Raw genomic sequence first — 16,546 nt, 5'->3', positions numbered from 1 at the left:
GGGAAATCTGCCGGTGTTTATCGAGGAGAGTTGAACGGTCGCCAATGTGCAGTCAAAAGAGTTTCACGAGAGAAAGTCAAAGAATACGAAGAGAAAAGTTATGGAGAGGTTGAAGGATCATCGAAACATTGTCAAACTTCTCTATACTGTGAAAGGGGAGAACAATTCGTGTCGAGTTATTTTGTCTTGTTTTCACAAGCAAAACGCTCTCATTTCATCCCTCCGTCCTCCGTTTTTACAGTAACTACGTTGGATTAAAATTGTGTGTCGCCTCGTTGGAAAAGCTGGTCCTGAAACCGGATGGCGCAAAAAGATACAACGGACCGCCCATACCACATGATCTCACCATTTCCCCCTCAAATTAGCTTTAGGTCACGAACAAAGCCATTGAAAGAATGTCATTCATCGACACATTCAAACCGGAAAACACCCTGATTTCGATGCGAGGCGCCGGCCAAGACGACGGGGGGAAGGGGGAAAACATTTTTCGACCAACAATGGAGTCGTAGGAACGGAAACGCTGGGAAGCTGCCGAAGAACTGAGGCCACGATAAAAGAGGGAAAAAATGTCGATGGTAATGACAATAAAAAATGCCGAGGTATACTCTGTCAAGAGCGACATCTTTGCACTAGGCCTCGTCTTTGAATATGTTAAATGTTGTTGAAAGGCAATTATCTGTATAGTTTCAATACTGACAAGATCGGCATCGCAAACAGCATAATCGAGAGAGATCCAATATCAAACTCGCATAGTATACGTTGTCCCATCTATTTGGTTTTGGGCCTCACAGAATGCCTCATGGAATGCTCCTGCTGCATTCAGAAAAACAAAAATTCAATTAAATTTTGGAAAAAGGTTATCATTTGGTGCGGAATATTACCAATCGACCGAAAGACAGCCTAGCCGAGAACAGCTAAACAATTGGGCTTGCGATTCGCCATACAGAATTGGACAAAGTAAAATTTGGCTTGGACTATAGTGAGAGTGGAGTAATTGGTCTTCTTGTTTAGATTGCTGGACGTGATGGCGATGCAGGGCGAGGCAGGTAATGGGGAGGAGCACAGATGACACGGTATTATTTTCCACGTCACTACCACGGAGAAGGGCGAGTCAGCAACAGTCGACCACATGCAGCGGCGTATGTTCAATCCTATTCCGGCACCTAGGAAACAAGTCACAGACAGCCAAGCTGTCCGGTCCTGAAAGCATCACACAGCAACTGATGCAGAATTTCCACCTGGCCTCAGTTACCTGACGACACGGTAGGAAAATGAATTTTTAATAGGTCGCGCCTATTGCCCCTCATACACTTTTTGATATATCCCACCATACGTTGGGGGTTAAATGGGGGTGGTTCGAGTACTGAAAAACTAAACATTGAAGCATGGTTTGTTCTTTTCGGTGATGAGGTAACTTAAGTCGATACAACGCCATTTTTGCCCGATCCCAGAATGTTTAGCGTCAACATGGCGTCACTGACAAACACTAGATGGCCTGGGAAACGTTCGTAAAGCCGTTCAGGACTTGTAGGCCGAGTGGACTTGACGATGACACTGATAACAAACATTTGTTTGTCAAGAGTTCAAGACGATGATTTCACCTGTGAGGCATGTGTAATCCAGGTGAGGTTTGGACAACACAATCCTATTCCATGATGCAATTGCAACGAAGACTAAAGTAAAGATAGGAAACGAAACCAACAAATGTGAAAAGAAAACAAGAGAAAACGAAACGTATTTCCAATTTTATCTTTACTTACTGAGGTAAACAACTTGTCAATAAATACTGCGCAATATGCACACAAATTGAAGAACCAACGCGTAGCAATCCGACAGAACGTTAAGTTTGTGTTTGCTTCAGCCAAACAGATAAGCTCTATAACCGTGTGGAAGACGAAGTAAGACGAATCACTTTCTGACATTCAGGATTTAGTGATATTGGTCATCATGGCGAATAAACTGAAGGGGAAAATAAAATACGAAAATAGAGTTAAACATTTCGAGGGAAAACGATTTGGGCTGCGATAGCATTGCTATACCTTTAATATATATGTTGTCATGCGCAGTATGTCTAAGGTATTCAGCGTCACAAAACAAAATGCATGAGTTTTATTTGGAACGCATCAAATAGGCCTATTTTGTAATCCGTACGCGGCTTTAAGCAACGACATTTCCAACGGGTCTACGTAGTGCATAAAACAGTTGTAATATCAAGTTGTTTATTTACCTATTCCTAATGGCGTCGCCAACAGCAACTATTGCAAAGATGGACACTGCAGCACGATCCGCTATTTTTCGTCTGTTGCATTTCGGTTGGTGCAATTATCGTTTTCTTTGCAGGTCTGTTTCAGAACAACGTGTATTTCAATACTAAACAATACTACATTTACATTATTTTGAAATATAATATGATAAATAAATTATATGCATCATAGAAATGACGTATAGCCGATATAAAAGAAAAGAAGGCGGAAAAGCTTAAATGAGGCTATATTGATCATTCTGCTGTTATTTCTTTTGTTTTTTTTAAGGAAAGATAATGAGAAAATTATATGATAAGGCATAGAGGTCGTCAGTGAAAAGACGTGCAGATGACGCGTGCAGAGCGCAACAAGTATAAAGCTATCCAAGATAAAACATTTCATACACAGAACTCATTAAAAGAATAAACGATTGGAAATGCACACTGAGCGAATTATTAACTCGATGTAAAATCATTTGGCAAGCTCTCGTCAACCAAAAAAATTTCCGTAAAAATGATCAGAAGAAATTTTATAAGAATCACACAAAACAACCTCACTGACATTTCACGCGGATCAACAGGTAGACGACGCGATAACAGATCATTATCTGCATTGGACTCGTAAGTTAAATTTTATGCATGACAGACAGATAAGCTGACTGATAAATTCAAAGCGATTTCGTGTTGCAAGTGAGGGTTGTCCAGTGTCAAACGGTATTCCCGTGCAAAATATTATACTCAATAGTAGTTCGCACAAGTTTTTGTCTTGCTAGTCTCGTGTGCAATTACGCTTAAAATGTCATCGACTAATCCTGTAAACGTAGATGGCATCCAATTCAATCGCAGCAGTGATCAATTGGGGAGTGGTGGTTTCGGCTTAGTGTTTCGTGGTAAATATAAAGACCAAAGCATAGCAGTCAAAAGAATTGAGAAGAGAGATGACAGAAAACCACTAGTTGACAAAGAGTTAAACATTCTGAAGCAGTTAGACCATCCCAACATAGTTAAACTCCTTCATTTCGCAAGCGATGTCAACTTCGAGTAAGATTATTACGAGATAATTTTGAATTAAAAAGAGAATTTCCATATGATTTTAACGATTTTTGCGATTCAGTTACTTTGCTTTAGAATTGTGCGACGCATCCTTGGATCAGGTGTTCCCTAATCAGGACGAACCTCGGGAATATAAAGGACCTATGTTACCGAATAATTTTGAGGTTTTCTCCCAGTTAGCCTCTGGTCTCAAATATATTCATTCGCAGAATCTAATCCACCGAGACATTAAACCGGAAAACATTCTAATTTCTGTGAAACCTACTGACCAAGGCAATGAGACAACGATGAAATGGGCTGATTTTGGATTGTCCCGAGAAGTGAGTGAACGAGGAACATATAAAATGAGTGGAATCAGAGGGACTACACTTTGGTTCTCTCCCGAAGAGTTGGAAATACTCTCCGGAAAAAACATACTGATTATTAAACAAACTAAAGGCTCCATCAAAAGCGACGTTTACGCAGAAGGACTCGTCTTCGGTTATATTCTTTTGAAAGGAAGTCATATCTACGGTGAAAATGATTTAGAAATTACGAGTAACATCATGAATGACAAGTCTGTTAATATGAATCGTAAGTTACCTCTTGAAATAGATCATATATTACATAAGAAAAATAATTGAATGTTTCAATTTAAACAAAAATAGAAATTCACGAATCGCATTGGGCACGTAACTTGATAAAGAAAATGTTGTCCAAGACACCTGATACAAGAATCACGTCTGAAGAAGTCGTTATTCAACTTCAATCCATAAAAATTCAAGTAATGACGTTACAAGTTTAAGTTCTTCTTCGTCAATGAAATTTCAGTTTTCTAACACATTTTTTCCATTTAGCTAAAAGAAGGAGAACAAAAACTGCTTCGGCTGTGTGCAGATAAGAGTCCAACGTCGGATTTTATAAATGAAATCAAAACTTTAATACGACTCGGCATCGACTTGAACGCAAAGAACAAAGATGGATGGAATGCGCTTCATCTTTTGTGTCGTAACAATTCAACCCCACAATTAATCGAGGCAATTAAAGTCTTGATCGAACTCGGCATCGACTTCGGCATCGACTTGAACGCAAAAGACAACTCTGGATGGAATGCGCTTCATGTTTTGTGTTACAACAACTCAGGCCCCCACTTAATCGAGGCAATTAAAGTCTTGATCAAACTCGGCATCGACTTGAACCCAAAGAACGATGGATGGAATGCGCTTCATCTTTTGTGTCGTTACAATTCAACCCCACAATTAATCGAGGCAATTAAAGTCTTGATCGAACTCGGCATCGACAAGGACGCAAAAACCAACATTGGATCGAGTGCGCTTCATCTTTTGTGTTGCAACAACTCAGGCCCCCAATTAATCGAGGCAATTAAAGTCTTGATCGAACTCGGCATCGACAAGGACGCAAAGCAGAAATATGGATGGAATGCGCTTCATCTTTTGTGTTTCGAAAACTCAGGCCCCCACTTAATCGAGGCAATTAAAGTCTTGATCGAACTCGGCATCGACTTGAACGCAAAAACCAACGATGGATGGAATGCGCTTCATCTTTTGTGTTGCAACAACTCAGGCCCCCAATTAATCGAGGCAATTAAAGTCTTGATCGAACTCGGCATCGACAAGGATGCAAAAACCAACGATGGATCGAGTGCGCTTCATCTTTTCTGTCGTTACAATTCAACCCCCCACTTAATCGAGGCAATTAAAGTCTTGATCGAACTCGGCATCGACAAGGACGCAAAAAACAACGATGGAATGAATGCGCTTCATGTTTTGTGTTACAATAACTCAGGCCCCCACTTAATTGAGGCAATTAAAGTCTTGATCAAACTCAGCATCGACTTGAACCCAAAGAACGATGGATGGAATGCGCTTCATCTTTTGTGTTACAACAACTCAGGCCCCCACTTAATCGAGGCAATTAAAGTCTTGATCAAACTCGGCATCGACTTGAACCCAAAGAACGATGGATGGAATGCGCTTCATCTTTTGTGTCGTTACAATTCAACCCCACAATTAATCGAGGCAATTAAAGTCTTGATCGAACTCGGCATCGACAAGGACGCAAAGCAGAAATATGGATGGAATGCGCTTCATCTTTTGTGTTTCGAAAACTCAGGCCCCCACTTAATCGAGGCAATTAAAGTCTTGATCGAACTCGGCATCGACTTGAACGCAAAAACCAACGATGGATGGAATGCGCTTCATGTTTTGTGTTCCGAAAACTCAGGCCCCCACTTAATCGAGGCAATTAAAGTCTTGATCGAACTCGGCATCGACAAGGATGCAAAAACCAACGATGGATCGAGTGCGCTTCATCTTTTCTGTCGTTACAATTCAACCCCCCACTTAATCGAGGCAATTAAAGTCTTGATCGAACTCGGCATCGACAAGGACGCAAAAACAACGATGGAATGAATGCGCTTCATGTTTTGTGTTACAATAACTCAGGCCCCCACTTAATTGAGGCAATTAAAGTCTTGATCAAACTCAGCATCGACTTGAACCCAAAGAACGATGGATGGAATGCGCTTCATCTTTTGTGTTACAACAACTCAGGCCCCCACTTAATCGAGGCAATTAAAGTCTTGATCAAACTCGGCATCGACTTGAACCCAAAGAACGATGGATGGAATGCGCTTCATCTTTTGTGTCGTTACAATTCAACCCCACAATTAATCGAGGCAATTAAAGTCTTGATCGAACTCGGCATCGACAAGGACGCAAAAACCAACATTGGATCGAGTGCGCTTCATCTTTTGTGTTGCAACAACTCAGGCCCCCAATTAATCGAGGCAATTAAAGTCTTGATCGAACTCGGCATCGACAAGGACGCAAAGCAGAAATATGGATGGAATGCGCTTCATCTTTTGTGTTTCGAAAACTCAGGCCCCCACTTAATCGAGGCAATTAAAGTCTTGATCGAACTCGGCATCGACTTGAACGCAAAAACCAACGATGGATGGAATGCGCTTCATCTTTTGTGTTGCAACAACTCAGGCCCCCAATTAATCGAGGCAATTAAAGTCTTGATCGAACTCGGCATCGACAAGGATGCAAAAACCAACGATGGATCGAGTGCGCTTCATCTTTTCTGTCGTTACAATTCAACCCCCACTTAATCGAGGCAATTAAAGTCTTGATCGAACTCGGCATCGACAAGGACGCAAAAAACAACGATGGAATGAATGCGCTTCATGTTTTGTGTTACAATAACTCAGGCCCCCACTTAATTGAGGCAATTAAAGTCTTGATCAAACTCAGCATCGACTTGAACCCAAAGAACGATGGATGGAATGCGCTTCATCTTTTGTGTTACAACAACTCAGGCCCCCACTTAATCGAGGCAATTAAAGTCTTGATCAAACTCGGCATCGACTTGAACCCAAAGAACGATGGATGGAATGCGCTTCATCTTTTGTGTCGTTACAATTCAACCCCACAATTAATCGAGGCAATTAAAGTCTTGATCGAACTCGGCATCGACAAGGACGCAAAGCAGAAATATGGATGGAATGCGCTTCATCTTTTGTGTTTCGAAAACTCAGGCCCCCACTTAATCGAGGCAATTAAAGTCTTGATCGAACTCGGCATCGACTTGAACGCAAAAACCAACGATGGATGGAATGCGCTTCATGTTTTGTGTTCCGAAAACTCAGGCCCCCACTTAATCGAGGCAATTAAAGTCTTGATCGAACTCGGCATCGACAAGGATGCAAAAACCAACGATGGATCGAGTGCGCTTCATCTTTTCTGTCGTTACAATTCAACCCCCCACTTAATCGAGGCAATTAAAGTCTTGATCGAACTCGGCATCGACAAGGACGCAAAAAACAACGATGGAATGAATGCGCTTCATGTTTTGTGTTACAATAACTCAGGCCCCCACTTAATTGAGGCAATTAAAGTCTTGATCAAACTCAGCATCGACTTGAACCCAAAGAACGATGGATGGAATGCGCTTCATCTTTTGTGTTACAACAACTCAGGCCCCCACTTAATCGAGGCAATTAAAGTCTTGATCAAACTCGGCATCGACTTGAACCCAAAGAACGATGGATGGAATGCGCTTCATCTTTTGTGTCGTTACAATTCAACCCCACAATTAATCGAGGCAATTAAAGTCTTGATCGAACTCGGCATCGACAAGGACGCAAAGCAGAAATATGGATGGAATGCGCTTCATCTTTTGTGTTTCGAAAACTCAGGCCCCCACTTAATCGAGGCAATTAAAGTCTTGATCGAACTCGGCATCGACTTGAACGCAAAAACCAACGATGGATGGAATGCGCTTCATGTTTTGTGTTCCGAAAACTCAGGCCCCCACTTAATCGAGGCAATTAAAGTCTTGATCGAACTCGGCATCGACTTGAACGCAAAAACCAACGATGGATCGAGTGCAGTCGATTTGAGTCGGAGAAATGAAAAACTTTCTGAACACAACGTGGACGAAATCTTTGGAACCATATGAGCTGCCTTTACAATTGCATGAGATAAGATCTAGTTGTCTTCCTCGTCCCGTTACGACCATTCCCTTGTCTATCTTTACAATTATCATTGGATATATTTGCGTGTGTTTTTTTTTTTTCAAATAAAGGGAATTATGAAAAGTTGGCTAAGCTTTAAACGGTTCGACTTGCCGGGAGACTTTCGTTTTCTAGGCTAATTGCAAAAAGAAAGACAACACGTCCACCAACATGTTACAGAGCATAATAGCAACAAGCCTACTCAACATCACAAAACAAAGTGTAATTCACAGGGTAATATTTCTGTTATGGTTGATGAAGAATTCGAGATTAGCTGAAACAAAAGACGTTAGGAGAGTAATGGGGTGTTATATGCGCATGGGTATCAAAGAGCGACCCAGTTTAAAATCAGCAACACGAAACAGAAAGGTACGCGATATCTTTCTATTAGAACGTCGCCGCATTTGGTAAGGTGGAAAATAGAAAAACGTTAACAAAACGTTTTCCAAATTGAATCAAAAATAACCAATGACAAATCTGAAATCCCAAAAAGTGGCAAAACGGAAAGGAAGCCAGACAAAATGATCGATGCAATTGTTAACTTGGGTAATTATAACAAAAGGCAAGAGAAGTCCTTCTGAAACGGTGACAGTTAGGCTACTCGTGGCGATTTCTACACTGAAGTCAAAGCCAAAACATTTCACGCGCAAAATGATCGAGAAATGTAGACACAAAAGGGAAGGTAAGGGCGGCAATTCAGTCATTACTATGCATAGCCATTATGTCAGAGTCAAATGAAGTAGAAACCAACTCAAATTCGCTTATTAATCCAACGACTTGGTTCAGAGGACAACGGCAAACGGAAATCGCTCCTCATTTTGTAGCCAAAGCGTTCAAGCTGAAACTTATAAGCTGCGCGGTCACAATCTTACTGAATGGATCGGAATGGATGTGAAATGGACCAATTACATTATTTATTCAAAGACCTAGAGGCAATTCAGAGTAGGCAGCTCTAAAAATACCTCAAAGCCAATTTTTTTCGACAAACTTTAAAAGACTACACTAATAAATGAAACGACTGCCGTGCCTTGTCATGAAGCTAAGATTATGCGTAGTGATTAAAATCAGAATTCTATAACGAATTGTTTCACCCCCTCTGGTGTCAGACCCGAGTACCGGCCCAGCGTATTGAACATCATGGAATCTGCACGTCATCCTTTACATGACCTTACTTCATTTTTGCTCCAATATGAGGATATAAACAGTCTGCTGGGAAAATACAAACAGCGAGCGTAAAATGATTTGACTGATAGATTCAATTGATTATGGAGAGTGGTGAAACGGACGAATTATATTCCCTCAATATGATAGACTTCAAAGAGAGAACTTAAAAATTGGCGTTTCTTGCTCTACAAAAATGTCGGGTTTGGATGGAAGAGGGGGTGGTACAATTAATCTCAGCGTATAGGAGACCACCAATTCACCAAAATCATCTGCGACTTGTACATCTTTCGTAACAGTTCATGGCGATCAAACAAAATAAAGCATAAAACGTGGGCAATATTTAAAAGTTACGACATTAGCAGCGTAAAAGAAAAGGTTCTAACCTGCTTCTATTTGGTAAAAGAATAAGAAAAGGTCTCGCGAGCTATCGAAGAGGACAGATACACATCTCCGTCGGGCACAAGCTCTAACATTACAATCGTTGAGATATTTGTGGAAATGTGGACTGGGCTGGACCGCCACCAGAGACAACAGCGTGGTGCGCGAACAAGCGACCACGTTGCCAGAAGCGAAATTGGAAACAATAAAAGATCACAAAAAAGTGGTGACTTGAGACTTGTAGCACGTAGTGGTAGCACTGTATGTCGTGATTTCGGTTGGATTTTTCTCCCACTTTTCTCCTTCCGAGTTTTGCCCGTCTTCTTTGTTCTCTTCTCACGTGTCCACAGTTACAGACGACAAGAACAAGGGAAAGGAGGAGGAGGAGGAAAAAACAAAATCGTCTTTTTGGGAAGTGCCACGCTCCCTCTGGCGCTAAAATGCAAAATGTTATCAAAGCCCCTCCCCCTCTTAGATGTTTTTCACTCCTTTATCGGGTGAGTAGGGTTGGGATCGAAGCGGCTGTTGCGCTTTGATACAACACCGCTAGGGCAGAGTAATAGAATACTGGTGTAGCCACGACCATGTTAACTCCCCCTCTCGGATTTTTTCCCAAAAGTTGCTGCAAGTTTCGCGTATCGATTGTGAGAAAATGAGGCAAGATATCGATTTAAGTGTCCCATAACCGTAACGCCACCTATGAATTGAGTTTTAAGGGTTGTTATTGTTATAACAACCCATATTTTTATACATACTTTTTTTCACACTAATTAATTAAGCCACTTTTTGTTTACTTTCTGAAGTACAGACGACGAAAATGAGCAAAAACATAGCGAAAACGTAATACATCAGAAGTTCACAACACAGCCGCTGTGGCGCTTTCGTTACGGGCCAGAAAGACTTTCAGGCCAAAAAGGCAATGGGAGGGCCCGCCATAAGCGTGACTACACCAGTATTCTATTACTCTGGCTAGGGTGTCGACCCTGACGCACGGCAACGTCCTTGACGCGTCGTATGCCCAATCCCCAAGTCTCTCTCGTTATCAACTAAAGGCGTTGGCCGTCTGCTTCAAGGACTGGAAGAAGGTAAACGCAATCGCACTATCCGAAAACTGTACATTGGTGGCATTTGACGTCAGCTATTTTGCACATTCCGAAACTTCCATTTTTGTTCGTGTCTTTCGATACTATGTGGAAAACTGAGTTCTACCGCCCTGAGCTGCTAGGAATAGGTAAATCTGCCGGCGTTTATCGAGGAAAGTGTAATAGTAAAGATTGCGCAGTGAAAAGAGTTCAACGAGAAAAAGTCAAAGAATGCGAAGAAAAGGTTATGGAAAATTTGAAAGGTCATCCAAACATCGTCGAGCTTCTCTATTGTGAAACAGTAGGAGAATTCGTGTAAGGCTATTTTTTTTTTCTTATTTTCAAAACCTTGACGCCAGAATTTCACCCCCGTTTAACAGTCACTACGTATTGGAATTGTGTGTGACCTCATTAGAAAAGCTATTCCTGAAACCGGATGACCCCAAAAGATACAAAGGACCGCCCATGCCATCAATTAGCTTTAGGTCTCGAGTACATCCATTCGAAGAACTTAATTCATCGAGACATTAAACCGGAAAACATCCTTATCTCGGTGCGAGGCGCCGGCCAAGACGCCAAGATAACAATCAAGTGGGCAGACTTTGGGCTGTCCAGAGAAGTGAATAAAGGGGGAAGCTTCTCGACCAACGGTGGAGTTATAGTAATAACATAGTAATTCCAGACACGTACTACAACCATTGCTTTCTGTTGATCAATAGTTCAATTCATTGCTTTAATGTGTATAGAAATTGACGGAGAATCGCGAAAGTCTTACGCCGATGACTTACTAGAAAAAATGTTAGTAGACGAACCCAGAGAAAGGATGACATCGACAGAAGTCATCACACAATTGGAAAGTGTAATGAAAAATGAGAGCTTATCTTCTTCTGTTCAGCTTGAAGACTACATCAAAGCCATAATTCGTCCCAGAATAGACGTGCACGCCGAACAAAACACAATCGTCAACCCAGAAAAGGCTTTGAAATATATGCAAGGATTCGAAATTCAGTTGGAGCGTAGGGCTGAATTAGGAATGGAGGCCTTTAGCTCCGTGTTCAGAGGCGAGTTTAAAAGCCGTCCAGTCGCAGGAAAAAGAATTGCAATCTATCACAACATAATAGAAAAAGAAGCTATGCTGACGCTAGACCACCCAATTGTTGTCAAACTTTGCATTGTGAAAGTGATGACGACTTCAGGTAAATATATTTTTTCTGATTTTAAACAGTAAAACTGTATCAGTTTCGTTGGCGTGTTAAAGGTACTTTGCATTGGAATTGTGCGCTGCTTCACTAGATCAGCTGTTTCTACAGTCGAATGATCCCAGAAAATACAACAGACCTGTGCCACGTCAAATCGAAGTTTTTCGCCAATTAGCTTTAGGTCTCGAACACATCCATTCAAAACATCTCATTCACAGAAATATTAAACCTAGCCATGCCCTCATTATGCGGAGTTCTAGCCGAAATGAAGAGACAATAATCAAATGGGCTGATTTCGGACTGTCTAGACCCGTAAGCGAAGGAAGACGTACACGTTGAGTGATGGAGTAAAAGGAACAAGAAATTGATTCGCACCCGAGCAGCTGAAACAGTTGACAAACGCGCAAACGGAATGTATGCTTCGATGCACGGTCAAGAGCGAAGTGTTCTCCCTAGGCCTAGTCTTTGGCTATGAATGGAAAACATCTCTACGGTTCCAACCCACTTGAAATTCATAACAACGTAATCGGAGACAATCCGATCAACATGCAACGTAATTCTGAATTTACTACAATAATTTAGATTTCCGCTAATGATGTAGTTTTGTGTGTGTAGCAATTGACGGCAAGGTGCGGGAATCTTATGCAGCTGACTTATTTAAAAAAATGTTATAAAGCGATCCTAGCCAAAGCATGACATCGACAGAAGTCGAAAAACTAAAATCACCTCGAATGGCCAACCATAAATGTCAAGCGAGTAGGCTATTAACTGAGAGACGCAGTTGACAATAGCGTGGTGGAAATCACGCCATGAATGATAGATCTGTGCTTTGTCACCATTGAATAATGAATAAGCCTTAACTTAAAATATGTGTTTGTCAAATCGCCAAGGAAAGCGCTCAATAATCAAAGGAACTAATTGGATACTTCATACGAGGGAGCACAACTCTAAGGCTTTGTAAAGAGTAAAACCCAGATATGAAAACTAACCTGGAAATTCACCACATCGTCTTCGTCTAGAGACTGCAATCGGCTGGACACCACACACCCATTTGAGAATTGGACTTTTCCCCCTTTGCATCAGGAGTTGATAATAAGTGGTTGCTACGAAGCCACGCTGTCTCTGTAGGGGACGAAAATGTATGGAAAAAGAAAAAAACCGCACTTTTACAAAGCCCTTTATCAACGTGGAATAGACCAACTAAGCAGATTCTTTCTGCATAAGAAATTAACGCCAGGCAATATACCGAAATGAATACGATATTGGGGAAATACCTGACATTTTCAGTTGAAATTGGGAAATTTAGCACCTATTTCCTTACGATGGACGGTAAACGTATCGCTTTGACCACCGATGGAAATTCACCTTCCATAATGGTCTTGAATCGATGGACGTTGAAATTAGATTGCCTTTAGAAGGTAGCAATCCAAACACCTTTAAGGCGACTGCAGCTGCAAGATGAATAAGAGAAATGGTGCTTAATTGAACTCAATTGATCACTATAACATTTACAGAAATGTTATTGATTTGACCTATTTAAAACAAGTCAAGAAGAACATAATTAGAACTTCTGTTTCGATGAACTTCTAATTGTTAGCTTACCTTTTGGATGGCTGATTCAAATCACCTACGTAAACTAGTTGTTCAGAGATTTCATGGGACACATGATGTGTGCATTCAGCATTTCTTTTCCCAGGAAAGTTTTTTCAAGTTGATAAATTTCTCTGGATAATTATTTTTTCAGAACAGAAATCGTTTAAAGTTGTTATACAATGTGTGACAGTCAGATTATAAAGTCAAATACTTGAAATGAGTGCAATGTTCCAATTTCTTGCACACCGTTTGGTACGACAGTTGCTTAAATGCACTATAGAACTATTACTTCCGTGCTTTGTCGGGGACCGATTGTTGGTGGTCATAGACGATTCTGAAAGCCAAGTCAAACACGTCAACATCCGCATCAACCGTAAGGATATCGGGTGTTTCACGTTCGAAATTAAAGAGAACGATAACAGCCACTCGTACAGATCACCAGTTTACTGTAAAAATCATGAAATTTTTCACACTTGTTATCCACTTTGTTCTCTAAGAACTTATTTGGCTATAAACTGAGTAGTTTAAATTTAATCACTTTACCCTTTGACACTGCGTCACTTCGAAAATGTGCTGGTAACAAAGGTACTCCAGGATCAGCAAAGGGATATGACAGAGCAAACGGACAGGACCAACGGGGATGAGTGACATTCTCGTTTGAACATCGACGATGACTCCACTATGAGTTCCCCCCAATCCATGATCGGCTATGAGGGTAAAAGAGATTGTAACCCATCCAGAACTATAATTCTTGTTAAAATGCGGATGGATATTGTCAATGTAACGACCTACTAAGGCATATTGGGAAATGTCCAGTGGTTTGTCCATGGGCCAATCCCCATACACGACGTGAGGTAACAAAATCAGACGGAGTTTAGGTTATCCCATCGATTTGGTTTTGGCCTCACAGAATGCTTTCATTTCTATGCTGCATGAAAATAAAATAACTAAATTTTGGAAAAAGGTAACAATTGGCGCGGAATATTACCGATCGAAAAACACTCTGGCCGAGATCAGCAAGACAGTCGCAACTTGAGCAAGATGTTGGCGGATACGATCGGGCGCTGCTTCTGAGTCTCGGTGAGCATCTGGTATGAGAGGGAACTTGGAAGGCCACGCCCATTGGGAAAACGTTGGCCAGGCAAATAGACTGCCTGCTTCCAATTCTGTGGCGAGTTCTTGAACTTGTTTGAAGCCATCAAATCCTCTACTCACCCGCTGCGACGCTGATCCAGCTACGTTATCTAGAAGGTCGTTGGAACGTAGAATTCCGTTTCAGATACTTCATCTAGTGTTTGTTGCTGCTAAGTGAGAAACAGCGATATGCCAAACATTTTCAACATGAGTTTAATAACACCAACAAATTCGGCCACCAGTTTCCGTTGTTTCTGTAGTCCTGTAGTTTTGACTGCTAGTTAAATGGTTAATTCTAACATGTTCCTTTCCAATATTGTATCCTGTTAGGCTACCTGCAACATAGTACCTCAGATCGCTCCTCGAATGAACTTAAATGAGTGTTTTTGGTACAGTTTGTCCTCATCAAGATAAACAATCGGTGTGCACAATCATGAGGCAAGAATAAATAAACCTAGAACATAATAATTAATGAATACTTGAAGCTACATTGAGCTAGTTTTATTAATAAAAATGCCGAAATTTTACGCGATTTGGGAACCACTTCAGCAAAAGTTTCGTACCTTCAATTGTGGAAACAAATCATAACATTCCTTTAATGACTTTTTTCGACGAAACCTTGAAGTGAACCAAGAGTAGTAACGTCTGCAAAACCCCTGGAGCTACGCGTGTTAAGCTCCATAGATGGCGTTGCGACTATTCCATACCAAATTATAACACTCCGGTATTTAAAATTGTTTCGGACCGCAATAGTGCTCTAGTAATTGATGAGTTGTTGGCACACTAACGCTCCTAAACAAGTCAAATAGCGGAGCGTACTAGCGATTTCGTATGGAACAGCCGCACGGTAGCTCAAGCTCTCCCCAGATAATACAAAATAGTACCCCCGTTACTACTCCTGATATAATTTATGACGAAACGTCCAAAGCATCCACTGACCTTTTTCATGCACGCAGTCTGTGCTTGGATGTATCGCTGTATAAGGGGCAATTGTTGTTTAATTGGTAACGTGTTGGCCACCACCGAGACCGCCATTTGCTAGTTTTTGGTACTGACCAAATTCATCAGTAAAGCTCCGCAATGCAAAACTCTGGCTTTGATTGGCCTCCCTGTAAACGAAAATGAAAAATCATTGGCAACCAAAGGCGCACGTAAAAAGATATCTGGATTATTACTACGTCTTTCGCTGCTACCTACGTACCCTTGTCGGCGCAGAGTTTCGCTTATATGTGATGTGAGCTAGCGCTTCTCCAACTCCAGCACATGCCGCAATCGCCATACCGTTTTTTGCTTCGCCAATGTCTTCCTCCATCGATTTAAGCAGACGGAAGACGTTCTACTTCAAAAAGAAAGTTGGTGCTGTTGAAATCTAGTATCAAAGAAGGAACAACTTACCACTTGATGCCGGTAAAATAGGTAACTAGAGTTGAAGATGTCACCTTTAAAATACAAGGTGAGTATTTGCCTTTAAATTTTCTTTCATTTCTGGTACCTAACAAGTAACCTTTTCATTATAATGGTGAGGCTATGAGGGTTATTGATGATTTTCTGTTTCATTTAGTTGACGGTTGTAGGTTTCTATTTAAAATTAAGTGAAACAGCATTAGTTATACATGGCTTCATTTCATCCAAACCAGCAATCAACCATACAATCCCCGTCTGAGCTAACACACCTCAGGTTTCACAAAAGAATTTATAAGGACCCATAAAACACATCAACTAAAGCTACCACTACAAGGTCTGCAGGTAGATTAAGGTGATAGCTAAGTCCTTGCATTTCATGAACCACCGAAAGGCTAAGAGTGACGATTAGAAATATTTAGCGAACACAAACTTCAAAATTTCCGATACAGAAAAATCAGCGTGCTGCCTACTAGAATTTACCAAACGTAGCCTGACTATAAGAGACAACTTGTAAAGTTAAAAAGATTAATACTTATGCGAGCGCCTGAAAACTTCTTTAGCACGTTGTTCAAAATGAGGATCAGCCAGCATGGACGCCGTGTGGCTACGGCTGAAGCTAAACAAAGTCAGACACCGGCTGCTGGCGCTGTGGCCCGTGTGGCGAGCTGGAGACGGAGGCAAGGTTAAGTCAGGTGACTTTGAGGGTGTGACTAAGCTACGCGGATTTCCGGTCCGCGGAACATTGCCGCGAGTAAAATTATTAAAAAATTTTACTTAT

General features: G+C 41.3%; 1 protein-coding gene and 2 long non-coding RNA genes across 6 annotated transcripts; 2 read left to right on the top strand and 1 right to left on the bottom strand.

The window, feature by feature from the left end:
- Nucleotides 1–821: 821 nt before the first annotated feature.
- LOC116919405 lies at nt 822–16,451 on the bottom strand. Of its 2 annotated transcripts, XR_006643833.1 has the most exons (14): nt 16,301–16,451; nt 15,760–15,942; nt 15,566–15,700; nt 14,928–15,473; nt 14,219–14,818; nt 14,023–14,158; nt 13,774–13,937; nt 13,442–13,676; nt 13,240–13,361; nt 12,912–13,088; nt 12,627–12,759; nt 2,040–2,342; nt 1,761–1,959; nt 822–1,673 (listed from the first exon to the last, which is right to left on the bottom strand). It is a non-coding gene; the product is annotated as an uncharacterized LOC116919405 (long non-coding RNA). The 2 variants fall into 2 exon arrangements; XR_006643834.1 differs by lacking the exons at nt 822–1,673; nt 1,761–1,959; nt 2,040–2,342 and adding an exon at nt 3,698–3,803 and having other exon boundaries at nt 16,301–16,450.
- Nucleotides 3,039–7,902, top strand: LOC116923738 (CBL-interacting serine/threonine-protein kinase 15). Its single transcript, XM_045170181.1, has 5 exons — nt 3,039–3,283; nt 3,357–3,868; nt 3,943–4,058; nt 4,132–4,986; nt 7,625–7,902. The coding sequence occupies exons 1-5, from the start codon at nt 3,039–3,041 to the stop codon at nt 7,757–7,759; spliced, it is 1,863 nt and encodes a 620-aa protein (XP_045026116.1). The 3' UTR covers nt 7,760–7,902.
- LOC123470197 lies at nt 10,314–12,504 on the top strand. 3 transcript variants are annotated; one of them, XR_006643843.1, is made up of 5 exons: nt 10,314–10,753; nt 10,819–11,124; nt 11,185–11,634; nt 11,697–12,190; nt 12,253–12,504. It is a non-coding gene; the product is annotated as an uncharacterized LOC123470197 (long non-coding RNA). The 3 variants fall into 3 exon arrangements; XR_006643844.1 differs by having other exon boundaries at nt 10,315–10,753; nt 10,854–11,110; XR_006643842.1 differs by having other exon boundaries at nt 10,315–10,753; nt 10,819–11,110.
- Nucleotides 16,452–16,546: the final 95 nt, after the last annotated feature.

The sequence above is a fragment of the Daphnia magna genome, linkage group LG2, assembly GCF_020631705.1.
Source record: "Daphnia magna isolate NIES linkage group LG2, ASM2063170v1.1, whole genome shotgun sequence".
NCBI classification, from domain to species: Eukaryota; Metazoa; Arthropoda; class Branchiopoda; order Diplostraca; family Daphniidae; genus Daphnia; species Daphnia magna.
This window is presented reverse-complemented; position numbering and strand designations above follow the sequence as displayed.

Bases quoted from the DNA above. Each gene is read 5' to 3' on its own strand.
- LOC116923738 (XM_045170181.1), top strand. From the start codon at position 3,039: ATGTCATCGACTAATCCTGTAAACGTAGATGGCATCCAATTCAATCGC. The intron at 3,284-3,356 runs GTAAGATTATTA...TTTGCGATTCAG, and splicing joins GCAAGCGATGTCAACTTCGA to TTACTTTGCTTTAGAATTGT. The intron at 3,869-3,942 runs GTAAGTTACCTC...AAACAAAAATAG, and splicing joins CAAGTCTGTTAATATGAATC to AAATTCACGAATCGCATTGG.